General features: G+C 40.4%; 1 protein-coding gene across 1 annotated transcript in view; it reads right to left on the bottom strand.

Annotated features, from left to right (window-relative positions):
• The window catches only part of BRINP1 (BMP/retinoic acid inducible neural specific 1), a gene marked incomplete at both ends in the record, with an annotated part of 143267 nt that extends 124175 nt beyond the window's left edge, over positions 1–19092 (bottom strand). The window contains one exon of the mRNA XM_080709307.1: positions 18875–19092. Within this exon, the coding sequence (XP_080565433.1) occupies positions 18875–19092 (218 nt within the window). The remainder of the gene's footprint in view (positions 1–18874) is intronic.
• Positions 19093–27778: the final 8686 nt, after the last annotated feature.

Raw genomic sequence — 27778 nt, 5'->3', positions numbered from 1 at the left:
ACATTTTATTTATCTATTAATCGGTTGATGGATACATGTAGATTCCATATGCTGGCCATTATGAATAATACTGCTTTTAGGCACATGGATTTTATATCCTTTGCATATATGAGTATAGTAACTAGTGGAGTTTCCACTGGATCAATTGTTATTTCATCTCATCTACTTGGCGAGCCTCCATCTTGTTGACCCCAACATTTTCATCATCCATGCTGTTACCAAAACTTTCCAGTTACTTTTTAGCATTATGATAAAAACATAGACAACAGCTAATGATTGGTTGACAAATTTACCAAAGCCCTGCTTCCTGGTGATTCTTTTATGTTTTCTTAATCAGAACCTTCAGCCATCATGTAGATAACATTTTCTAAGTATGTCCAAACTTTAAACATTTTTGGCACACTCCAGGACTCCTTTTCTCAGTGACTGGTTTCATACTCTACTTCACAAAGAGGAAAGAAGCCATCAGAAGTCTCTTCAAATTTCTAAAATAAAATCAACAGACTTGGCTGCACCTGCATCTCTCTTTCTTCTTTCCTCCTCTTCCAAGTCAAAGGCATTCCTTCTTTTGCCACTTGTACTCTTACTCTTATCCTTTCTGCTTCTTCAGTAACTGCTTCATCAAAAAATAACCCTGTCCAAAACCACAGCATCAGTCTCTTTCTCTTAATTTTTTCGTCCCTCTTAAAAATTGACCAGTAGACCAACCAACCAATCAACAAGCAAAAACCTTATCTTCATTTCACATATCTTTTTCTTTCATAACTGTAGCTATGCCTCTTTCAAAACATATCTACTACCTTTGTTTTCACTTCCAAACCCACTGCAATCAAGCTTCTGTCTCTAATATTCTATTTATATAGTTCTTGCCAAGATCAAGATTTTTGGCATAAAAATGTACTTTTAGTTCTTACCACAAGTTCTGTATCACAAATCAAGATATTGTCCTTGATTCCTAGACCTTACTTCTTCAAACTTTCATTTATATCATCAGCCTCTATGATTACAAATATCCATGATTTTTATCTGTACCACTGGAAGTTTCTGTACCTATTGATTTTTCTTTGCATATGCTAAACAAGTTATTTCATGAGTAAGCATAGCCCCAAGGTTTACCACTGGTATCCTGATGACTCTGAATATTTAACTTCTTATCCCAGCTCTCTATTAAGAGTCAGAATAATTTATACAACTGCCTACCTCGTCCCTATGTGAATATCTAAGTGATAGAAATTCAGCATTTCTAAAACTGCCTTACCATCTTCAAACTCAAAAAGTCCCCTTGCCTTCCAGAGTCCTCCACTTGATGAAAAACACCACAGTCCACATAAAAAATGTTTGCCTTCCCTTTTCCTACTTAACACAGATTTCAGGAATCCATCGCTGAAGATGGATTGCCAATGTCTTTGCTTCTTGAGTTTTTCCTCTTACACCACTTAAATATTCAAACATTGACCAAATACTGAAACTTCTGCCTCCTTAATATATCTCAAGTTATGATTCTATTTATGTAACATTCTTAAAAATTACAGAGATGAAAAGAAAATAGCACTTTCTAGGGTATAGGAATGTTAGGAAATAAGAGAGACATTTAACTATGCTCAAGTGGTATTTGGAAGTTAATAAAGAAGAGAAAATGAGGGCAATAGTAACCAATTGCAAAGTTTGAGAAGTAGGTAACTCTGGTTATTTAAGAATAAAATTAAAATAGCATCTCTTTAGATTCATATGTATTATTTTTAAAAAGACCAGTAAGCTTGTTAGGACATAAATATTTCATTAAATTATTTAGAACTAACTACTTAATAAAGGAAATTATTATGTTTTCCTTGGCCTAGAAGAACCATTAGAAAGAAGAAAAAACACCGATACATTAAGAACATTTTTAAATAAGCGGGGCCTACTGCCTTAAGATAAGATCCAAAGTCCTTTATATGACATTCATAAGGTTTCAGGACTTGACCCTTCTACTACTGACTTCTATGGCATGCATGCTAATTTTTTTTTTCCTGTCACGTGGAATTGCTTACAGGTTTCAGAACATATCTTTCTCTCGGATATTTCCTCAACACACACACACACACACACACACACACACACACACACACACCTACTTAAATCTCTTGAAAGCTTTTCTTAATTTTGCATGACCAACTTTACTGCCCCTTTTTGCATTACTGCTTCATCTTATGTTATTTTTCCAGCACTTCTCATGCTCAGTGTTTACTGGACTATTTCTTATCTCTTCTCAGCTACGCAACAGTGCTCATGATGGGCAAAGAACAGTAATGCTTCGATGCTTTGAGATTATCAAAGGCTAACAAGTGTCTGCACATAGTAGGGACTCCATAAATATATGTTGAATAGCTGCACAGGCCTTTCTTGCCATAAACTCAGACAATCCCATGCCATCCAACAAATGTCACAGAGATTTTTTGTACCACTGGTAATCACTTTCTTTTCTGTACTACACACCACACTTCCCTACTGATGTAAACTAAAATGGCTGTCACAAAGAGGTTATCATAAGCACTTAGAGATGAAGGCAGCTGTACCTTCCTGGCCTCTGAATAACAGACCTGCAACTTGCAGAAAAGCAAAGTTACCTCTTACACACACACACACACACACACACACACACACACACACACCTGAAATGTTGCTGATTGCTATGAAGGTACCTGGATGAGAAGCCATCCCTGGGGGACCAGTGTCCCCTGAGCACTACACATCAAAGACAACCTGGCAAGCATTGCACTGTGCGGCAGGAATTGGAAGATGAGATGTTGCAGACTGCTCCCATCACCTGTGCTGATTAATAAATTAGAAGTTAGCAAATCCTGAGACGTGTACTGTATACTTAAAGTCAATGCATGCTGGCACCTTAAAGATATCTTGCCAGTGAGCTGGCCTTGGAATTCCTTCCTTTTGTGCCCCGGGGCATCAGAAACCTTCCTTTCCCTCTTCGTCATTCTCTAACTCCTTCCTAATAAGAACCCTCTTGGTTTAAGAATAAGGCAAATGTCACCTTCATAGGGTATCTGTGCTACAGAACACCCAGGGCAACTATCATGACTCCTCAGAGCCCCTGTTGCTGACTTTCTGGAGATGGGTACTTCAGATCTTGAAGCACTGACGCTGTGCTAATAATGTATTTTCAAATATATTATTTAAGAAGAGTATATTCTCAAAGCTTCACAACAGCCTTGGATTTTTTCCCCCATTTTGCAGGTGAAGAAATCAAGGTTCAGAGAATTTAAATCATGTGTTTAAAATTTCATGGGTAGGAAATGGTAGAGTCAGGATTCAAATCAAGGTTCACCTGAGTCTCAGAACTTGCTAATCCATGGTGACAGTTTCAGGTTTCATGTAAGCTTAGATACTGACTTGCAGCTGGAAGTTACCATCAAGGTGAGCAGGGAAGAATCAGGTAGAGATAAAGAATGTAATTCAAAATGTTTCTCCAAAAGAGTCTGAGAAACCACTCCTAATGAGACCTAGTCATTTTTGTGCCCAGAAGGAAAGACTTGAGAGATATAGAAATTGCCTGGAGGCAGAAGCCTGGGTATTCCTTTCATTAGAAATACAAAGGTATCCATCAGCTGCAGAACTCAGCATAAAAGAATGCATCCTGCCAAGGGTGGCCAGCATGGAACCTGGTAGGAAAGACTGGATGCTGCAGAGAAGAATGGTGAGCAGGAGGTCTGAATGATACTTGGAAGTTAATGACCTTCTTCATTGCCTGTATCTTAGAGGTCCCTCTCTCTCCCTGAATTACTGCAAAGCTAACACACACACATCTCTCTCTCTCTCTCTCTCTCTCTCTCTCTCTCTCTCTCTCTCTCTCTCTCTCTCTCTCTCTCTCTCTTCTACTAGTTCCTTATGCTGAAACCAGGGGATATTTCTAGGTATATGTCAATCCATGTCAGCCTCACATTTCATCTTTTCACTGATTTCCTATTGCCTACAACTGAAAGAGCAGAGGATTTAACATGCTTACATTGAGTGTCAAATCAGTAACCAAACACACACCATGTTACTCTGAGTCTAAAAGTGAACACAGCATGAACTGAAATTCAGTGTTTTAAGAATCGCAAGGCCTTCATATATTAAACATAGTTGAAATCTATTTTGTTCGTAAGCATCAGCATGCTAATGAAATGGATGAATCAGAAAGGAATAGGTTATTATAGGAATTAAATAAAATAGAAAATATCACAATCATCATAAGTGGTAAAGTTGGGTTTTAATAAATTTTCAATTCAGGCACATGTTTTTCATTTTTCTCTGACCAGGTTTATTAAAAACCAATGTAACATGTGTTTCTTTGCATGGATTAAGGTCAAAAAATGCAAGAACAACAAAACTAGGAATAACTATCTAAAAATATCCTGCTAATTAACTATTGTTTGAAGATTGGCTGAAGCCAACCTTCTATCTCAAATGCATTGCATTGCTGGCTTCAAGATGCTGTCCAGCCTAATATGTCCGGCCGTGCTGTTGGTACCATCCAAAATCCACATTCAGTACAGGGAGACTTGCATTTTTAGACGCTCTCCTCCTGCCTTTGCTGGTACAAGTTTATAAACTCTCTTCCTTCTCATGGAATCCTAATCCTTGAACACTGTGTTTAGTTCCCCTTCCTCTAATATCTGTCCATTCTCTGGATTGGTTGTTTCCTCTCAGTCATCACCACTCCAATGCTAGGGAAGACCCATTCTCCTACATAAACATAGCACTCATGGCCTTACTCAATCAGAGAAGTTAGCACATGACATGGTAGTTATCTGCCTTTAAGTGAATTTTTCCCCAAGATACAATCAGCTCATTGGAAGCAGGAATCAAGGCTTTTCCATCCCCATACCCAAGAAATAGTGCAGAGCCTGACCCTCAGGGAATATTTTTCAAATGAACGACTAAAATTGCAGGTGCTCCAGATGGCAGATCCAGCCCTGCTCTTCCTTCCCTAACCAAGATCTGGAGCAGAGAGTCTGAAGCCCTCAGGGCCTGTCTCTGCCTCTCCTCCAAATCTCCCCAGCATAGCAGTGGCCATTTTTGGTGTCAGTTTAAAGACACCGTGTCAGGCTGTCATTGTGAGAGGTGAGCAAACAAGGCCATTTTTAGACGCTGCTCCTGAGGAAAGCTGGACAATTGTTCTGCAGAGATTGCAGCAATTTATGGTGCACAACTCAATGGAAGTTGGCTCTACAACACCCTGGGAGCAAAGAGGCACAATACTGTGAAGGTACCAATTTAACAGCGATAAAGCTATCATTCTTGGAATTTGAAGATCAATTTTAAATAGTCTTCAGTGAAGATTATCTTTAAATTGACACCAAATGGCCTAGGAGAAGTTTGCCTGTTATCCTTCTTTACTCCCACCTATTCAGGGAGCCCTTGATCAGAAATTTGGATTAAGTGGGAGATAGGTGGGGAGGCATAGTCGTTGCTGCCAACCTCAAAGTGGCTGAAATTGACAGATATGAATGTGGGACATTTGTCCTACTCTTATCTTCTTTTGACCCATGTTGACCTGCTTCAAAAGGGAGAGACAGTGTCTGCAAATAAACTTGGTCTAAGCAGGTACTTAATGACATGGGAAATATGTATCCTGATCTGATGCTAGAGCCTAAACATCTTGTTTCCTAAAGAGTACTATACCTTTAAAGAGTAGAAACCTGCCGTAGTTCCTAGAGGAATGGAATGAAGGGCCAGCTTCCTTTATTCCTTCTCAGCAGCAGAAAACAAAAATGGCTTAAGCTTCACCTATGAATCAGCTGCCACCCTGGTGTGAAGCCACATCTAAAAGTTTCCAAGGAAAATCTCTTCCTCATTTAATCCTCCAGCAAAGCACTTTGGGGGGATCTAGCCATTGCAGTAGTAGGTATTTAGGCCCCTCTAACTTAAATTCATGAAGAAGAAAATCTATTATCATTTATTCTACTATTCTCACCACTTCTTTTTTTTTTCTTTTTCCAAAAGCAATAGATCATAGACTCTCACCTTCTGTACAACTGACACTGTGTGCCAGACAGTTCTTTGTAGCAGGCCATCTTGTATATTGAGACATTTTCAGCATCATCTCTAATTTCTAGCTTTTATACCAGTAGCATCTATACAACTACCACCAGCTGGATACCAAGAGTACCCACACACATTGCCAAATGCTACATTTAGTAGCAAAATCAACTCTGACAGCAGGGTTTGTTCTTTCTCATGTCTCTCCTAGACCAATTATATTTGAATATCTGGGGAGGGATCCAGGAATTAGCATTTCTTGAGTTCTGAAGTTATCCATCCTTTTTGCATACAAAGTCAAAAATCTTACCTAACTCCTCCACTGTGGCCCTGGCCTCTGTTGGCATTCCTATGCTGCTGAGCTAGTGGCATATACCTGTAATCTCAGGAATTAGAAGGCTAAAACAGGGGGATTGTCAGTTCAAGTCTAGCCTCTGCAATTTAACAAGGATTTTAGCAACTTAGTGAGACCCTGTTTCAAAATAAGAAATAAAATAGGGCTGGAACAATAGCTCAGAAGTAGAACACTCCTAGGTACTACACACACACACACACACACACACACACACACACACACACACACAAAATACTTATACCAAGGGCAGAATTCCAAATTAGGATTACTGAATGAAAAAGGAAAAAGGGAGGTGTGGGGTCACGCGGGGCACACTGCACCCCTTGAAAAACCAGGGCCCGGGTCACAAGGCCCTGGGCCCAGGTGGGGGTCACGTGGGGCACGCTGGACCCCTGGAAAAACCGGGGCCCAGGTTGCAAGGGCTGTGGCAGCTGCCAGGATACTGGAGATGCAGACAAAACTTATTCAACTGAACTGGAACTTTTGTAAAAATTCCCCACGAAGGAGGACTATTTCTTCTCTACATCCATAAGAATCCTGGACATCACCTGTAAGGAGAGAGTTTAGCGGAGACCTAGGAGGAAGGCGGTGTTGGAAGTGGTCGCCACGATGGCGGTGGAGACTTGTATTCAGGAGAGGCAGAAATCTGATCCTACCAACCTTATCTTCTGGAGAAATGACCCCAAAGGTCGAATACTACTGTCACGCATGCTTAGGAACACTGGACAACATGCAGAGTGGAAAAAGAGCTTGGGAAAGATTTGAAATGGTGGAGGCAGTGGCAATGGCAGCAGCCAGCACTCAGGGGAGTCAGAGATCTGATGCATTACACCTGGAACTTTTGAATAAATAGCCCCAGAGGCAGAATGCTACCACCATGCACCCTCAGGAACGTGGGACAACCTGCTGGGTGAAGAGGGTGATCAGATCGGAGCCTGCTGAGGGGTGAGGCCAGTGACTGGGACAGCGAGGCCGGGATAGGATCCTGCTGAGGGGTTAAGCCAGTGTGGGTGCCAGCAAGGCCAGAATCAGGGCCTCCCATGAGGCAAGGCCGGTGCTAGAGCCAGTGAAGTCGGGATCAGAGTCCTCCAGTTGGGCCGTCAAGAGTGGGATCGGAATTTGCAATGCGGCATGCACAGAGAAATATCACAGAAAATAAAAATCAGATGCTTCCCCTAATTCGCAAAAACTAGGAGGAGGTTGAGTTATAGAAAGGGCCCTATAGCGAAGCAATTAAGGTGACCAATCAGAGGGGATGGGATGGAGGAGGATGGAGCCTCTTTAAAACTCAGGAGGTATGTAAACAAATGTATCAAAGATAATCACCAATCAAGCATGGGATTGAGGGAAGGGAAGGGAATGGGATGGGGATTGGATGAGGGATAATTGGATGATGTCTGCTTGTATATCCTCTCAAATCTTGTATTCCAATGTGATGTATGATTACAATACACCAATAAAAATATTTAAAAACAGAAAAAAGAAAAGAAAAAGGAAAAAGGGAAACTTGAAAAGGAAAAGAAAAAATACATATTGTTCATGATAGGAAAACTGAAGCTTCTGATTTCATGTCTTTAAATCATAAATCAGAAAATCAGAACATATACTTAGACTAAAGAACTCAAAGCCAAAACTTCACAGGACACTGGCTTCCTCAAACAGGTGCCAGGCACTCAAGCTGAAGCACCGCTTTTAGGGTGCCTTGATTGGCTAGAAATGCATAGAGATAACATATCGTCAAAGCCAGGTAGCACCAGCCATTTCCCAGGCTGCCTAACTGGAAGGTGGCTGGATCTATGAGGTTTGGTCACATACCATTACACAGTCTGATATTGATAAGATCCCTATAGAAATGAGGCCTTGATAACTGTCAGGTTTCCCACATAAATACTTAAATCATTTGGGGAGCAGTATGGCATGACGAAGGATGCAGGACCTGCAATCACACATATCTGTGGCAAAGTCTCCCCCATAAATGAACTCTTACTTTAGACAGACTTTGTAAATGGAGGTAGCATCAATATCTCATGCACAGGGCTATTGCAAACATCAGATGTAATAATTTCTATAACAATTTCTACAGTACAATGCTTGGCCCTTAAGATTCCAGTATTAGCATTGGTTGTTATTATTCCTCATTTAATTACAGGGTCCTTCCACCACCAAGTGAATACCTTTTTTTGTGTGGTACTGGGGATCCTGGAAACCCTTCTACCTCCAGGTTACACTCCCAGACCTATTTTTATAATTTTATTTGGAAACAGGGTCTCTTAAACCAGCGCGTCTGGCTTCAAACCTGCGCGATCCTCCTGTCTCCACCTCCCAAGCACTGGATTATAAGTATGTGCCATCACACCCGCAGAGAACACCTTTTGATATCACTCTCAGGACTTCCGGGAAGATGGCCACTGAGAAAAGCAGCGTTTACGAGTCCTGCTAACATTCGATCTCTTTTGCCACAAAATCATCACTTTTCATAGCCAGAAAACACTATAAGCGAGAAATAAAGAATGTAAACCCAAGAGACAGAGAAAAAGAAGTCTAGAAGAACAACAAGAGACCAGAAAATAAACCAGCCCACAATGCTGCAGCAGAGCCACGCCGGCGACATCTTTCCTCATAGCACCAGGCTCCAGAGAAGAAAGCTCACTTCCCTGCTACCTGTTTTCCCGGGGTATCTCCCTGCTGGCTCTGCCGCAGGTGCTCAATTCAGCTTCTAGAGCATCTTGTATGAGAATACACACCACACTGTGAACCATGGGCCTACGCTGTTTTCTCACTTGACTGAATTTCTACAGCGACACCATTCAGCACAGTGGCCACTAGCTTCACCCATCATGGATGTTCAAATGAACCAAAAATAAAGGAAAATTAAAATGTAAAAAAAAAATCACTCTGAGTTAAAAATCTGTGTAATATACATTAAGGAATACTGAGCTAGAATAATTTCAGCCACATTCATAGAAATAGAGCCCTCATTTCACATGATGTCAGGATTTTATATGGAATCAAGAGGGCACAGATCTGTTTCCAGATCATCAGGAGGTCTTCTGAGTAGGGCTTTGGTATCCTTCTCTCTCACCCTCACTTCTGTACATTCTCTTCCGGCCAACACCATGCTTACCTAGTACATCATGGTTTCTATTGTACACAGGGAAAGTTGGAACCACATCTCATTCCTCTTAGTGGAATCATACACCTATCCTAGGCTCATTCATTTATCCAAATATCTTCACCACAAAATCTACCACAGATATTTTTGTGAAACAGAATAAAGAACATCAGTACAGAGATTCATACAATTCTGAAATACAAAAACAATACAGGCAAGTAATTATACTTGGTTTACCAACGTTTGATTTATACTCAACTTTCAGGTATATATTTCAAGCTCAAAGTAAGATGCCATATAACCCACAAACTGCTTGCTTTGCAACCCACAGGGAAACCACCCAATGCAAATTCACCTCATGTGGCATAGTAACCATCTTTACCTCTCCTCTACTCTGACTCTCCAGAACCAAAGCCCACAATGCTTTTACTGTGGCCACTGTGAGGTCTAACCATGGGGCCTTGCTGAAGAAGAGCTGAGAACAAAGGGACAAAGAAAGAAAAATGCCCCCTGATCACTGCCCTGCCCCGAGATGACCTGGCCAATAGCACACCAACCAGTGCTCATAAGACTACTCCTGTACCACTGTCCCCCTCTTTGCCCATAAAAAGACCCTAGCCTGTAAGGAGGTGGGCTCCTGACTCTCATAGCCTCTACTCCCAGGTCAGTTGCCTCCTTGAAGGATTCATTCTGTTGGGCTGTGTTTTCTTTGACCCCATTTACACTAACAACCATAATTCTCATATTAACTCTACTTTTGAAATAATTTCAAAATACGTGGCAACTACTGATTATCTTAAAGTCAAGAAAATATTAATAGGAAATAAAACACAAAAGGCAATAGGAATAAAGAAAACACCTTCAGTCCAAACTGGCTTTTAAGTTTTCATAAGAAATGAAAAGTTTGAGGAAAGGACCAGTTAAATAAGGTGGAGAAAGAAAGAGCAGGGTAGGATACAGAGGAAAATATGCTGAACAATGTACGCATGTATTTATGTACCACTTTGAACCACACTATGATGTATAATTACAGTGCAGCAATAAAAGTTTAAAAAATTCATCATGATAAGTAATTTTTAGTAATACACCCAGTGTCTAGAATGGAGAAGGGAGCTCATATATATGAAGGTCTGAAAAAATTCCAAGCTCTAGATCCTTGAGACGCAAGCTATTTTTACACCAAACCATCACAGATATTTCATGTCATATCCACTATACCAATGAGAAAACTGAGTGAGTCTTAGAGAGGTTGCTACTTGCTCATAGTCAAGGGAAGTCTCAGAATTCAGTGATAATTCAAGTCACTCAAGAACTAGGCAATAACAACAGCATGTAAAGGCTCATGCTGTAGTCTTAGGTGCTTATGTTTTTCTTTCTTTTCTTTTCTTTTGGTGGTAGTAGAGATTGACCCCAAGGGTGTTCTAACTCTGAACTTAAGCCCTAGTTATTATTTTTTTTTTAATTTTGAAACAAGGTTTTCCTATGTTATCACACACCTTGGCCTCAAACCCGTGATGCTCTTGTCTCAGCCTCCCAAGTATTAGGATTGCAGGCACACAGCACCACAACCAGCTAAGTGCTTACATTTGATTCTCAGCTCTGCCATTTTCCAGCTGTCTAATGTGGGCAACTTACTTGGCCGTAAAGTGCTTTAGGTTTTTCACTTATAAAAGGAAAAATAACAGTATTTCCCTCATAGTATGGCTGGTAGTAGTTAAAGACTAATATCTAAATGGCCTAACAGAAAGTAAAAATAAATTACTAGATTTGTTAAATTAAAATGATAATTTAGAACTCTAGTAAAATAATTGAAACAAAATATAATTTACATTACAGAAAACATTCTCACACAAGCTGTATGGCATTTAGACTTATTGGTATGACAGATACAACTGTCTCTTTCTAGAGAGTATCGGAGGGGTTACTGATGACTGATTGTTTATTTACTTTGTTTCTCTCTATGCTTCACCTCCAACTCCAGGCTCCCCTCTTAAAGAGGGGTTGTGATTTGTGGGTGGGAATATTTGTGTATTTGTATATGTGTGTCTGCTTTATTATTTTGTCATAATCTCTGTATCAATAAATAATAGTACAGTTTACAGACTATAACTGTCTGTTAAATACTAAACTGATAAATTTGTAAATTACTGAATGCTATATGAATGAACTACCGAGAGAGAGAGACAGACAGACAGACAGATAGCTGAAAAGAGAATTAAATCCAACAAAACCTGAGTCTCCTTACTCCAAACCCAAAGTCCACCCCAATAGGATATGCTTCATTTTAAAATCACACTATCTCAAAGAACCACGGGCTTTTATATATGACAAACTTTAGAGATCAACTCAGCTAGCTCTCACAGTTTACAAATGAGGTTACAGAGACTAGAAAAAGTTCTACTTCAAAATCATGCAGAAAGAAGGCAGGCGAACTAGCTAGCATACAAGTTCCCTGACTCCGAGGTCAATAGTGCTACCACCGCATGCTGGCAGATTAAAGAGAAAAACATAGCTAGGGATGATGGAGCATGCATACCTGTAATTCCAGGGATAAGAAGGCTGAGACAGGAGAATCCATGATGTTTGAGGCTAGTCTGAGAGACGTAGAGAGACCCTTTATCAAAATAAAAATATAATAAGGCTGGAGTGTAGCTCAGTGGTAGAAGTACCTTAGATTCAATTTCCAGTAAATCAACACACACACACACACACACACACACACACACACACACACACACTTTGCTTGACTTCCCTTGGCCTTTCCCACCTCAAGCATGACTTAGTCAACATTAGTTCAAGCCTGTCTCAGCTCAAGCCATCTCAAGTGGCAATGTGTGTACCTCATGCGTCTAAACCACTGTTTGTTATTTCTTGGCTTGTGGAGCACCAAGGAAGGGAGCCTCTGCTGAGATTCAGCTTACAAGGTCATTACCACTGATAGTAACCCCTCACCAGGACTCTGTGAGCTGAAGCCAACCTCGGTTTGCATATGCAAGAGAAAGAAATGGCCTCACCTATTTAAGAAAGAAGAGGAGTCTTCCCTCCAGTTTCTTTTTGAAGCTTTCAAATCACCCTGGGCTCCAGCCTGGATGCATGTGTTTCTACGTTTAGATTAAGAAGGACCTTGCACATTGAAAGTGCTAATAAATGTTGGTGGTGTTTATGATTTCTCAGTTATGCAGCCCTGCATTTTTTCCTTTGCAGCACTTATTAGTATATAAATGTGGCATTCCTTATATCTGGTGTAACCTCCAAAAGCTTATGTGTTAGGTAATGTAGCAATGTTCCGGAGTTGAAGCTTTTAGGAAATGACTGTATCATACAGGATCTAAGCTCATGGATGAATTAACATCTCTTAAATAGTTAATAATTTGAATTGACTACTATGTATCAACTGTAGGCAGGGAAGCATGACAGGAGGAGGTGGGTCACTGGCAGTGTGGTCTTGAAGACTTTTTCCTACACCTTATTTTCTTCTCCCTCTCTCTCTCTTCTCTCTCTTCTCTCTCTTCTCTTCTTTCTCTCTCTCTTTTCTTCTCTTCTCTCTCTCTCTCTCTTCTCTCTCTCTCTCTCTCTCTCTCTCTCTCTCCCTCTCTCTCTCCCTCCCTCTCTCTCTCTCCCTCCCTCTCTCCCTCTCTCTCTCTCTCCCTCCCTCCCCCTCCCTCTCTCTCTCCCTCTCTCTCTTCTCTCTCTCTCCCTCCCTCCTCCCTCCCTCTCTCCCTCTCTCTCTCCCACTCTCTCCCTCTCTCTCTCTCCCCCTCCCTCCCTCTCTCCCTCTCTCTCTCCCTCTCTCTCTCCCACTCTCTCCCTCTCTCTCTCCCCCTCCCTCCCTCTCTCCCTCTCTCTCTCCCACTCTCTCTCTCTATCTCATCTCCCTCTCATCTCTATATCTCCCCTGTCCAGCTGTCATGAGCTGAGAAGCTTTCCTGTGCCATGTCTTTATAACATGATGTCTTGCCTTATCATAGAACCAGAGAAATGGAGTAGGCAGACAACAGACAATCCTCTGAAACTATGAGCCATGAACCTCTTTTAAGTTGCTTTTCTTGGGCATTTTTGTCTGATTGAAAAGCTGATTAACACAAATTTGTGTATGCATATGCTTAATTAATTTCAGCCACTCCTATGAAAGGAAGGACCATGTTTATTTTACTCATCATTGTAGCATCTGCCCTAAATGTATTGCTGAGCTTCTAACTGGTGTTTGATAATTTTTTAAAGATTAAATAAAGGAAGGAAGGAATAAGTAGATGACCATGGGCCTTGCTTCTGGTTGAACTGCATCAGTTAATTAACAAAGTAAGCTTGGTTAAATCTTATATTTAATTTTGGAGCTAAAAGGATATTAGAAATCAGCCTATTGGATGATTGCAAACTTTAAGCCATAGAATCCAAAATAAAGCATTTGTGGAAACTATGCACAAAAGCAGATGCAAATCTTTTCTTTATGTGGGAAGTGAAGGGCAGGGAACCCAACTGATCAGCCCTCTGGCTTCTCCCCACACTACAGTGGTTTCTATGGCTACTTTAATCCATCCTCAGCATTTCAGGTTGAAAACCACTGATCTAAGTCAACCCTGTTATTTGGTAAATGAGGGAAGTAAGACTTAGGAAAGGAGGGAGCTTACATAATGGCACAAGAGAATGGCCTGAGAAATGAAATTAGTTTTCAGATGTCTTGACTCCCAACCTCATTAGCTACCTTGTACCCCTCAACATCTGTCAAATTACCTCCAAAAGGTTTACTCACGGATTGTAATGAAGAATATATTTTTTTTTGGTAGTACTGAGGTTCCTGGAAGCCCTTCTACCTCCAGGCTACACTCCCAGACGTATTTTATACTTTTGAAAACAGGGTCTCTTAAGCCAGCATGGCTGGCTTCGAACCTGCACAATCTTCCTGCCTCTGCCTCCCAAGTGTGGGGATTACAAGCATGCACCACCATGCCCGGCTATGGAATGAAGAATATTTTAAGCAACCCTTTCAGAGCTTGGAAACATTCTGGATTTGGAATAATAATAGTGTTGGGGAGAAGTAGGGAGCTGAGCATCTAGCAGTGTTTGAAAGGAGGGTTTTGGAATCACATAGATCAGCACTTTGACTGTGGCTCCACTCCTTCCTGAATGGATGATCCATAGCAATATACACAACCTCCCCAAGTCCTGGTTTTCCATCTCATCTCTGTTATGGTTTAGATATAGCATGTCGCCTGGAAGAACTCATGTATTAAAGGACAAAGGTGATAACCTTGAGTCAGGACTGTTATTTTAATCTTATCAGTAGATAAATATTTTGATGTACAAATGAATTTATTTGGTGGTAAGGTAGGTGACAGTATGGCTTGAATAGTATGTCACTAGGGTGTGGCTTTGGGAAATAGATGTAGAGACAGATGATAGATAGATAGATAGAAAGATAGATAGATAGATAGATAGATAGATAGATAATCACCTGTCACTGGGCCTAACATGGACTGATGCCTCCAGAATTGTGAACAAATAAATCATTCTTCCTTACTCTTAAGTTATGGTCATCAAGTATTTGGGGTCACAACAGTGAGAATTCTGACTAAAATAACCTCACCAATTATGTAAAAACTAAATATATTTCTTTCCTGGAACATTAAAAGTGCTCAATAAAAGAATGCTACTCTTGAGCATTCTGTACGTATGGCTCCATCTAAGGTACCTATTTCAGCATATGTTATCTTGACAGCAATAACAAACACAGTTTGATTATCTATTATTGGACCATACATCCCTTATAACACTTCAACATAACCACCACCATGACATATCATGACTACTTACCCTGAGACCTGCATTACCTTCACAGTCTAGAATAGCATCAAGAATACCATTTGTGTTAAAAACATCAATAAATAAGAAATGATGTCTATAGTTCTAGTCTACTCATTAGCATAGTTATAGACTTATACTTAATTTCTAGTCTAAACTCCAACTTTTCCTGCTGGCATAACCATGTTGTTCAAGTCACTCATCCAATCATCTTTAAGACAAAAATATGAATTCCAGTGATCACAATCTTAAGTTTTATTTATTTGTGTATTTATTTGTGGTGACAGTGGAAATTGAATCCAGGACATTCTACTTCTCAACTATACCCCAAATCCTATTTTATTTTTATTTTGAAACAGGATCTCATGAGGTTAATGAGAGTCTCACTACTTGCTGAAGCTGTTATTGAACCTACAACCCTTCTGTCTCAGCCTCCCAAGGACTGGGGTTACAGGTGTGCATGTCCTTAAAGGCCTCAAAAGAAGAAGTCATGCATAAAATCAAGAAATTATTATTAATTCGCAAAACACAGCGTAAGATTATCTGGATGTCCATCATGTCTCAAAACCAACATCAGAAAGCTACATTATCTCCAGGACCAGGATTGCAGAGAGTGGCATCCATTTTTAGACAGTCAAGAACACCCATGCTTATATATGCATGATAAAAAAATCAGTGACTACATTCTTCCAGAAGACATTTTAAAGAACCAAATTTGAAACTAAAGAGTTAAGTACTCTCTTGGATGACTTAGGAAGAGTTATCCGCAGAGATAGCTTATTTTTATTTTTTATTTTTATTTTTATGTGGATATTATTGACAATGGCATATATTCACACAGTGCTCGGTGCCCTCCCCTTCACCCCAGCTCCCCTTTCTCATCAATGAGAATCCAGGCTACATTCATACTTATACACATATTTGCATGTAGCTCCTCCATTAATCAACCTCAGACATTTTCCTCTCCTACACATTTTTTCCAGCTTTGCTGAGGTTTCTCTATTAACTACAAGAAATAGCTCTTTGAATCAGTCACTATACCTTTAAAAAAAATCTGATACTCTTCTCTTTTGAGCAATGAAAGCCCCTTCATTTCTCATTCTTGTACTTTCATCCTGCTCTTACTTACTCTACATTTATTTTCCTTTGTTATTGTAAAGTGGGGGCAGGGCCGAGAGCTAGGAGGTGGAGCCTGCGATTCCGGGGGGACCAGGCCTCCCGCCCCGGAAGAAGGGGAGCAGAGTTCAGAGAGGACTGGGAGAGGGAGGGAGACACTCTCCCGCCGGCCACCGGCCCCCGCGGCCACGCAGGGGGCTGGGGGTTGACCCCCCACGAATAAAGCCTCTTGTAACTTATTATGGATCTCAGCATGTCTCTATGCTAATGGGGCACACCCCGCTTTCTACAATCTTACAGTTATTCCTCTTGGCATAAGTGTAGCCATTTTAAGATTCTTCCTCCATATCAGCTTCTCAGAAATCAGGTGACCATGACTAAGCATAAAATAGCTCTGTAAATCTCAACCCCCTCACCCCTGGGGTGCTCTATTAGACCTGTATCACCAAAGGACTGGGCTGCTCTTATCTAGCTTGCCAGAGGCAGCCTGTCAGGTTTCCCCCATGCATACAATAAACTTCCTTCCAAATCCTGGTGTTTTTGTGATATCTGAGCATACTTTTGATTACCAAAATGCCTTTCCCAAATAGCTCTTGATTATTTGCTACTCTTCAAGAATGCCCCCCCAAAAGTTCATCTGTGAACTCTTGAACCCTTTAAGACCTCCATCATGAGGTCTTAAAGGGTTCAAACTAGGATATGAATGTTCAGTGGAGATGAAGAGACTGGCCGTAGATATTTTATGAGTCACTTATTTCCAGTACATAATAACACAGATTGTGCAAAGAAGATTTGCCTACTTTTTATATCAACCCCTTAGATGACTTAAGACTCAAATTCATGTCTTCCTTGCTGTCAGCCAGGGCTCTCTCTTGCACCATGTTTTTTTGCTCTTTTATTCTAATTGGCCCAGAAATGTTAGGGTTTGCCCTTTCTTACTTGACATTAAACAAAAGCTCCAGAGAGTTTCTGCATTCTCCAGTGCAAGTGCATAATATTTATTGTGTGCTTACGATAGCGATGGTAGAGAAAAAATTCACCCTGGATGTCCAAAAATGAATAAAGAAGTGTGTGTGTGTGTGTGTGTGTGTGTGTGTGTTCACTCAAATTTAGGTGAAAAAGAAATACAAGACTACCCTTTAATCTCAAATAGTTTATAATTAAAGAGGAATGAATATAGAAAGCTTTGGATATATCAAGGAGATCATGATTAAGTAAAATGTGAAAAATCTTAGTTTCAAAGAACAAAGAACTTTGGGCTATTAGAACTCAGAAGAAAAAAAAAAAACTACCTCTAAGTTTAGCACTTATTTATACTGGGTTCTTTCTTTGAAATGAAGTAGAACCAAGTTCTCTCTGACCTTCTCCTGCTCTCCTGCCTTTGGTCCTTCTTTCTCCCTCAAACCACAAGGTGGAATTTCTGCTAAAGTTTCTTTAAGTTCCTACAGATACATCCTCCAGAAAGGAACTCAATTGTCATGCAGGCCTCCCTTAGGAATTTCATCAACCAGAGAAGATCAACCCCCAAGATAGGCTATACTAGTGCAGACAGATTTTAACACAAACTATCACCTATTGTTCTAATGAGCTGCTTGGAGAGACAACTTGTATTACCAGAGAGGCTTCATTTGTATAACAAGACAACTGTTTTTTACCATGCATTTCTTTCCCACAACTTGAATTGCCACAATCCCACAGAAACCCAAAGCCCCTATTCTTTTCTGTAGCTCAAGATGCCATAGGAATGTAAATTATCTGGCCCTTCATCAAATCTCATATTTTATAGGACTCCCAGGTGCATGCACATAATTAAAATGGTTTCCCTCCTCTTAATCTGTCTAATGTCAGTTTATTAGATAGATTCACTTATTAAACCTTCAGAGGGGAGAGGAAAAGTTTTCTCTCCTGTACAGGGCTATCTTTTTTTAGTTGGGTAGGATTATAATAAGCCAAGAACCAGTTCAGACCTGCACAAAATAAGCTTGTTTATTGGGTGGGTGTCTCTACATTTTTTTCCAAATGCAAGAATAAATTTGGGTAGGATCTTGGGTACATTAGCAGCATTTGCAAAACAATACTATATATATCTCATGTGGTTGCTTTCATGTGGCTGATGATAATTACCAGGACTATGCATACAGAAATACTGAGGTGTGCCTTTAGGCACATTATTTGACCTAGATGAGATCTAAATTGCAAAGTGGAAAAAGCATCCAAAATCTATATGGGATGATTATTTGAAGCTTTATAAGAGATAATATATATAAAAATGTTAAGCCCCATGCCCAAATATTAGTTATTTGATCTTCTCATCATTATTAATGTCTTATGTAAAGTTAAAAAATAAAAAAAGCCTGTAGTAGAGACAGTCTCTTGTCCCAGACACTTCTCATACATCAAGGACCATAACGATGCCTGGCCCCATAAAGCATGATAGGAATGAAAGGTAAGGGCTATGTTAGCCTAGGTCATACCTGTATATTTTATATCTGGTTGTAAATCCTTGACGGTGTCTTTCCACAAAGGATAGGTAGCTCCTGGAGTGGTGGAAAGGCCCCCTGTCTGAAATAAGCCAATCAAATTCCTTGGAGACATGTTGGTCTGTCCCAGCTGGCTCCTGGTGGGAGGGCTGCACTGAGATACGGCCCCATACAAACAGGAAGTAGAGGAGCTCAACAAACCTCCAGTTCATGCTTTTCTGCCGGCCTTTTTCCTCTCATTCTTGCTCCATTCTGTGGAGTCCTGTAGAGAAAAGAACCAAAAAGAGAGAAAGGAGAAAGAAAGAGAGAAGAAAGGGGAGGAAGACAGTGGAGAGGGAAAAATGTTAACATATCTTTCCAATAACATCTTCTATCAGTAGAAGAGGTTAAGGTTTACAAAAGTCAATACAATTTGTGGGTTAAAGCACAGACTCCATGGAGATCTGGGCTCACACTTTTTCTTTGCTTGGGGCCCATATGCTGTGTGAGCATGGGCATAGTACTTAATCTCTTAGGATGGTACCTTCCTCCTTTGTCTCACTGAAGAAGTGTTGGAAGAGTGAATGAAATGAGTTCTTTAATAAAATAAGGCTCAAAAATATTTCAGAGGGCCAGTTAAGGATATGAAGATAGAACTCAAGAGTCTGCCCCAACTACTGTCCATACAACCTGCCTCTCATAATGGGGACTCAGTAACAAGGGTTCCTTCTCACACAAATATGTCTCCTCCATGGAGCACACATGTTGATTTTGCATGCCCTGATGAATATACAGTCTCACACGGATTACCATCATGATTACCTGGGCCATATACATTGGAAATGAAGTATTCTTTAGAGCTTGAAGTATGTGTCTACCAAGCTCAGCACATGTCTCCCAAATTCCAAAGAAATATATTTCTGAATCACCTATCTATGAGCCTGCAGGTTCACTGGCATTCAAAGGGGAAATTAAAGGCCAGGGGCTTGGGTGGAATCTTGCACACCTCTTTTTTTGGGGGGAGGGGGTGTCAGCACAGTGATGCTGCATTGGAGAAATGCTGGTACCTAAGGGATAGCTTAGGGAGAAGATTCTCCTGGGAAGTGTAGAAGAGAAAACACAAGGTCAAGCCTAACCTTTTGGCAGTTTACAAGTTTTATTTTTATTATCTCATCTTTAGTCTATTTACTAGCTTAACACATAAGTTTGTACCTCTTACCCTGCCTCTTCTAAAAGAGCTTATCTTACTCCATATTGAAATGAAACTTTGAATCTAGGTTGTGTCAACTCTAACAAGAGAGTTTCAGAAAAGCTATTTAACTTTTCTGAGTGTTAATTTCTGGTTCCTTCTTTGTAAAATGTGACTAATAATAACACTTGTACCTGGAACTAGTATGACACTTAAATGACTTATTTATGCAAAGTGCTCCCTCTAGTGTCATACAGTACCTGCCCAATAAAGGGCATGGATAACAAGGAGGATGATCATGATCCTGAAGGTTGAGACTGAAGCTGTCATCCTATTCTCGGCTACCAGTGACTTTTGATCACCTTGTTCTTAGGCTGGAGTAAGTCCTGTTTGTCCAGTAGCCAGCTGAGGTCACATTCATTAAACTCAGGCTATAGCCCCAATCCTATTTTAAATATAATCTTTTGCAACAGGGTCTCATTAGGTTGCTGAAAGTCTCACTAAGTAGCCTTGAATCTGAACCTGCAATCTTCTTGTCTCAAACTCAAATTACTAGGATTACAGAAATGTGCCACCAAAACTTTTCTTTTTCCTTCCTTCCTTCCTTCCTTCCTCCCTTCCTTCCTTCCTTCCTTCCTTTGAATTGAACCCAGGGGCATTCTGCCTCTGAGCTACACACTCAATTTTATTTTAATTTGTTTTTGTAGCCATGTCTCACTAGGTTGCTGAGTCTCACTAAGTTGCTGAAGCTGGCTTTGAACCTGAACCTATGATCCTCCTGTCTCAACCTCCCAAGTACAGGGATTACGTGCATGTGCCACCACACTCTGCTGAATCATTTCCTTTTGCTATTCCATTAAAGCAGTGTTGTCCCTTCCACCCAGCTCCGGCTGCTCATTTCTTCTAACTGTAATGTCAGCACTCATTAGCTCATATTATACTTCTTTGTTTCTATGTCTCTCTTGTTCATAGGGGGCTGTCAGTTTTGAACTGGCAAGAACCTTTCAAAACTGTTTTTCCTCCTGGCTTGCCATGTGACTGAAAAATAATGTCTCTTCTCTAGACCTTGGATTTTTTTAATGGCTACCATTTAAAAATATGATGAGGATACAATCTGTCAACTGCAAAACCATCTATGCACATGATTAAATATCATGTCTTGTTTGTTGACTCTTCTAGCTGAACATGGGAGGGAAGTAAAGCTAAAAAAGAGAAAAAATCAGAAAGAAAGAGATGTAGATTTTCTGGCCAACTGAATTTTTTTTCTGTTGCCCAACTGTACTATTTTATCCTGAGTTGCAACAAAATCCCCCTTGTCACTGTGAGCCCCAGCTGTCAGGGCAGAGGAGAGAGGCACGTGTGCAGAGGAGCAGGCTGGGCACAGCAATGGCCTGAAGTTTTTTGCAGAGCCTAAAACAAAGTCATGCACATTGAGCCCAGGACCTTAACAGCTTCAGCTGCCAAGGCTGTCTGCCAGGGCCACCAGCATAGTTAGCAGGGTTGGGGGCTATGGTTCAGAGACCCACGAGGTCAGCTCCAACCCACTGACAAAACCAGCAATCAGCCATATAGTCCTTCCACACATTTCTGTTGGAAGTGGGTGTGGGTGGAAGCTGGGGACAGAATACTTAACTGTGACTGCAAGGAAGCAAAATTGAGAGCATGGAGCTGTCAGAAATGAAACCAGATGAGGTGATAATGGAACAGTGGCATGGATGTGTGTGTGTGTGTGTGTGTGTGTGTGTGTGTGTGTGTGTGTGTCTGTACACAAGAGACTGATATGTGGGTGCAAAGTCCTAAAATTAGATAGAATTTGGAAGCTCTACCCCAGTGTTTCCCAACTGAGGGCCATTTGTCTCCCCCTTTGACATCTTTGATTGTCACAACAAAGAGGATGCTACCATCACTTGGTGAATGCAGGCTAGGGCTGCTGAACATCTTACATTTGACAGGATGGCCCCCTGGAACAAAACATGTTGAATCCAATGTGTCAGTGACAGAAAAGTTGAGAAAACCCACTCTAGTCCAGTTCCTTTTCACAGATGATAACCTGGGAGACAAATTGGGATGCCTGTCTTCTGGTTCCTGGTTAAGAATTCTCATTCTCCAAGGCTGTCTTGACAGTGGGTGTATGTGGCTATGTATGAACCTGCTTTGTGTGGAGGATGTATGATATATCAGAATTTCAGCAAGTAGAGGTGAGTGATTTTTAGAAGAAGTCAGACTATATCTCTGTTAACTTAGAATCAACATAATTCCCAGCACATTAAAAATAAAAGTGAAAGTTTCTACAAAGTGCATTTTTATTATAAAGAAATATTTTGTTAGGCTAGATCAAAGACAAGTACATCTAATACCTACCTAAGTGTTGACAGAGAAGATAGGATGACAGGCACTGTTACCCTTATTCTGAAAACAAGGCCACATTAGTTCTAACTGCGCTAAAGACTTGAGATAATATAAAGGTTACTTGACTGGTATTTGTTAATCACCTATTATGTTCTTGGCTTTAAAATTATCTGTTCCCTTGGTAGTAGCCAAAGCATCTAGTCTAGAATAGATATTATCCAAGGTATATTCCACAAAGTGGATATAGCTATCCCTAACTGATAAGAAATGAATAATTTCCCCATGTTCAGAATTCTTATATGTTAGATTCAGGATTTTAACCTGTATCATATCTTTTTAAAAGATATCACTTGTATCACTCACTTCAAAGTGAAATCAGATGTTTCCCTCCCAAGATTCAACTTCTAATGGGGGAGCCACACCTATGCATGAGTGATTCTAACATCAGGTATGTGCCATCATTACTGCCACTAAGAAAAAGTCCAGTAGAGGAACAGGGTCTGGGGAAACTTGTGAAGCAAGAGCTCTTGGAGGAACCAGCTTCCAAATGAGGGAAGAGGTCATTTTGTGCTGCGTGAAGAGTGCACTAAAGAAAAGAAAAGCAGATAAGGGGAGTTGAAAATAAGGGTGTTGTTTTCCATATAGGTTGTTTGGGGAAAAACATCTCTGATGAAGGAGCTTCTGAGCAAGAAACACTTGAAGGAAATGAAGTTCAGATGCCTTGGTGACAAAGAACTTTCCATGGAGGGAAGGGAAAGAGAGAAGTTCAGGGTCAGTTTGTGCTCAGATGCATTCAGAGGCCAGGTATACGCTGCCCTCCACCGAGATCTCACAGGTTAGTTGCTGTGAAAGTCATTTTGAGAACAACAGTATTCATGAAATAGTATCCACCATGTACCAAGAATCACATTGGTCGCTTATGTGACCTTGTGGCAATACCATGTGAGGTACAGATTATGGCTCCCAGTTTACAGATGGAGGAAAGGGAAAACTGAGGGTCAAGAAGGTAAGGATCTGACCCATAAAGCTAATAAATGGCAGTCAGGACTAAAGGCTCTGATGTCCGATTCCGGAGCAGCAGGCTGCATGCAGCTAGCCAGAGCTTGAAATGTGGCTGGTACGAACAAATGGAGATGGGCTACAAGTCTGAAACACACACCCTCCAGAATTTCAAAGACTCAGTGAGAATAACAGTAAGTAAAATATCTCACTGATATTTGTTATTGATGGTATGTTCCAATATGATTTGGGATGTATTGAGATAAATAAAAGGTATTAAAATGAATTTCACTAATTTCTTTACTTATTATGTTAAGGTGGCAGAAACTTTAAAATGGCACCATGGCTGCTATTCTATTTTTCTTGGCAACAGGGGGCTGTGACAGATGCTTGGGGTGGGGAAGGTCGCTCATATATCTCCACATTTCTATCAATGACAGGAAAAACAACACCCAACTCATTCTCCCTTACAACGTTTGGTCTGAGCTACTGTCCACTTGCCTCCTGCTTCCAAAATCAACAAACAAATAACAAACAACAAACTACAAGTAAGAACTCCTGTACTTCAGAGCTGTGGCTTCATAGGTCCATACCTTAAAGTCAGCCCTGAATATCTCCCAATATATATTTAAGAATTTTGTTCTTTTAAAAGAGTTATAGAGTCAGCAGTTTTTTCGGCGCAAGGAGCGTCTAAAGCTCCCAAGGGCCAGGATCAGCACACCCCGCAGGGACTCAGTGGAGCTCAAAACCAGAGAAGAACTATGCCAACCTCACGGCCGAGGATGCGACAGCAGCGCCTTACTGCCAGCAGCAGCAGCAAGTTCACGAGACGGCTAAAGACCAACGCACTCAACCAGCCACCAGGCTCCAGAGAGGAGGGGTAAACAGTGAGCCGAGGTGAGCAGGTGCTCAACAGCATGGCGGCAGTCAGCAGTTTTGTCGGCGCAGGAAACATATAAAGCTCCCAAGGGCCGAGCACAGCACACCTGGCAGAGACTCAGAGCGGAGCTCAAAACCTGAGAAGAAATACTCTGCATCATGGCCGAGGGCGTGGCAGTGGTGCCATATTGCCAGTGGCGGCAGCAGCCAATCCACTGAGTTTACTACAGCTCCATCAGCACACTCAACAACCGTGAGTCAAATTGCATCCCTTAGGGGAGAAATCCTAGTACTGCACTCCCAGGGACTTGCGCAGATAGTCTCCCTGGGTCGGAGATTTTAGCAGTGCAACCCAGTGGGGGAGTAGCGGTGACAGAGATATCACACCATAGTCACAACTCCCCACTGAAGAACGCCCAACTTGGCACCCCCCACAGTCTGGGCTGCCTCGATTGACTCCCTGGGTCTGAGACTTTGTGATACAACCCAGTAAAGGAGTAGTGGTGACTGAGATACCACAGACTCTAGATCCAGAGCATCTTAAGTGAACTTGTAGTGACCCAGGGAAGAACCAAAGAAGACACAAACTTCCAAAATCATGGGAAAGAGAAATAACAATGGAGCAGTGAATGCCCACAACTCCACAACATCAGAATCTGATAACAAAAAAAAATCCAAAGATCTCTAGAAGATCAAATCAGAAAAATAACTTTAGAAATAATAGAGGACTTTCGAAAAGAATTCACAGAGAGTCAAAGAAAAAAAGGATGCAATCATTGAAATAAAGGCCTAAATTCAAAGTATAAACAACAGATTAGACCACATGGAGAATAGAATCTCACTTCTTGAAGATGATAATTCCAAAAATGAACGCATAGTTTCTAATTTAGAAAAAAAAAAAACCCGACAGCAGGAATCTGACATTGAAGAAATATGGGCCCATTTTAAGAGAGCTAACCTAAGAATAATTGGAATAGAGGAGGGAAAAGAAGGTAAAACCAAAGGGATCAATAATCTCTTCAAGGAAGTAATAGCAGAAAATTTTCCAAACATAGAGTAAGAGGTCGATACACAGGTCCAGGAAACTTATAGAACTCCCTTTAGACAGGATCAGAGAAGAGGATCCCCACGCCACATAATTGTCAAAATGACTAATGTGGAAGCCAAGGAGAGAATCTTAAAGGCAACAAAAACAAAAGGCCACGTGACATTCAGAGGCAAACCAATTAGAATCACTCCAGACTTCCCAAACCAAGTTATGAAAGCCAGAAGGGCTTGGAGTAACATATTCCAAACTCTGAAAGAAAACAACTTCCAGCCAAAAATTTCCTACCCAGCAAAACTTTCTATCAAATTAGATGGGGAAATAAGAAGCTTCCATAACATACAGGAACTGAAGGAATTTATGTCTTCAAAACCAGCGCTAGAAAAAATATTCAAGGAGATTAACTGCAAAGAGGAAATGGGTAATACACGCCAGAACCAAAGAAACAAGAATTTCCATCCAGCAGACAACTAAGCAAAGAAGAATAAACAGTATCTCAAACAGAAATAAGAGAATGTTGGGAATTAAAAATTATCTCTCTATAATCACACTGAATGTAAATGGCCTCAACTCCCCAATAAAAAGACATAAAGTGGCAAAATGGATTAAAAACCAGAATCCATCCATCTGCTGTTACAAGAAACACACCTTACAAGTAAAGATAGGAACAAATTCAAGGTAAAGGGCTGGAGCAAGGTAATCCATGCTAATGGTACTTGAAGACAAGCAGGAGTAGCAACTATGATATCAGACAAGTTAGACTTCAAACCCAAACTTATTAGAAGAGACAAAGAAGGTCACATTTTACTGGTAAAAAGAATAGTCCAGCAAGAGGAAATAACAATAATCAACATCTATGCCCCAAACATAGGGGCAGCTACTTTCATAAATCAAACGCTTTGTGTCATGAAGTCACACATAAATCCCAACATAATAATACTGGGAGAGTTCAAAACACCTCTCACAATACTAGACCGATCTTCCAGACAGAGGGTCTGTAAAGATGACTCAGAACTAAAGAACACCATTAACCAAATGGACCTGTTGGACACATATAGAATATTTCACCCAATTACAGCGAAGTTTACATTTTTCTCAGCTGCTCACGGAACCTTCTTCAAAATAGATCACATTCTGGGACACAAAATGAGCACTAGCAAATTTAAAAAATGTTACAGACTTCCCTGTGTCATTTCAGACCATAATGGAATGAAACTAGAAATCAACTATAAGAAGACCCAGAGAAACAACATATACATGTGGAGACTGAACACCACACTTCTGAATGAAGAATGGGTTATAGAAGATGTAAGAGGTGAAATGAAGAAATTTCTAGAAACAAATGAAAATAAAGATACAACATATCAAAACCTCTGGGACACTTTGAAGGCAGTATTAAGAGGAAAATTTATAGCACTGAGTGCTCACATAAGAAAAACAGAAAATCTTCAAATAAATTGCCTAACGACACACCTCAAAGCTCTTAAAAAGCAGGAACAATTGAACCCCAAAGCCAGCAGAAGATGGGAAATTATTAAAATTAGAGCAGAAATTAATGAAATAGAGAGTAAAAAAACAATACAGAAAATCAACACAACCAAAAGCTGGTTTCTTGAAAAAATTAACAAGATTGATAAACCACTAGCCAACTTAACTAAGAAAAAGAGAGAATCAACCCAAATTATGAAGATAAGGGATGAAAAAGGAGACATTACTACTGACAGCATAGAAATTCAGAAGATTATCAGAAACTACTTTGAAAAACTATACTCCAACAAAATTGAAAATCTGGAGGAAATCGACTTCCTAGATAAATACAACCTTCCTAAACTGAGTCAAGAAGATATAGAACACTTAAACTAACCAATAACAATCAAAGAGATTGAAACAGCAATAAAGTGCTTACCATCAAAGAAAAGCCCAGGACCATATGGTTTCCCAAGTGAATTCTATAAAACCTTTATAGAAGAGCTAATCCCAATACTACTCAAACTATTTCGGAAAATAGAAAAAAAGGGACTCTCCCAAATACATTCTGTGAAGCCAACATCACACTAATACCCAAACCTAATAAAGACAGTTCAAGGAAGGAAAACTACAGGCCTTTATCTCTGATGAACTTGGATGCAAAACTATTAAACAAAATACTAGCAACACGCATTCAAAACCACATCAAGAAAATCATACACCATGACGAGGTAGGGTTCATCCCAGGGATGCAAGGCTGGTTCAATATACAAAAATGAATCCATGTAATTCATCATATAAACAGAATCAAAGACAAAAACCACATAATCATCTCAATAGATGCTGAAAAAGCATTTGATAAAATTCAACATCCATTTATGATAAAAAAAACACTGCAGAGAATTGGAATAGAAGGAACATATCTCAACATCATTAAGGCAATCTGCAATAAGCCCACTGCCAACATCATATTAAATGGGGAAAAACTTCA

The sequence above is a fragment of the Muscardinus avellanarius genome (genome assembly GCF_963383645.1).
Source record: "Muscardinus avellanarius genome assembly, chromosome: 13".
Classification (NCBI taxonomy): Eukaryota; Metazoa; Chordata; class Mammalia; order Rodentia; family Gliridae; genus Muscardinus; species Muscardinus avellanarius.
Note: the sequence above shows the minus strand (reverse complement) of the source record. Positions and strands in the feature narration are given on the sequence as shown.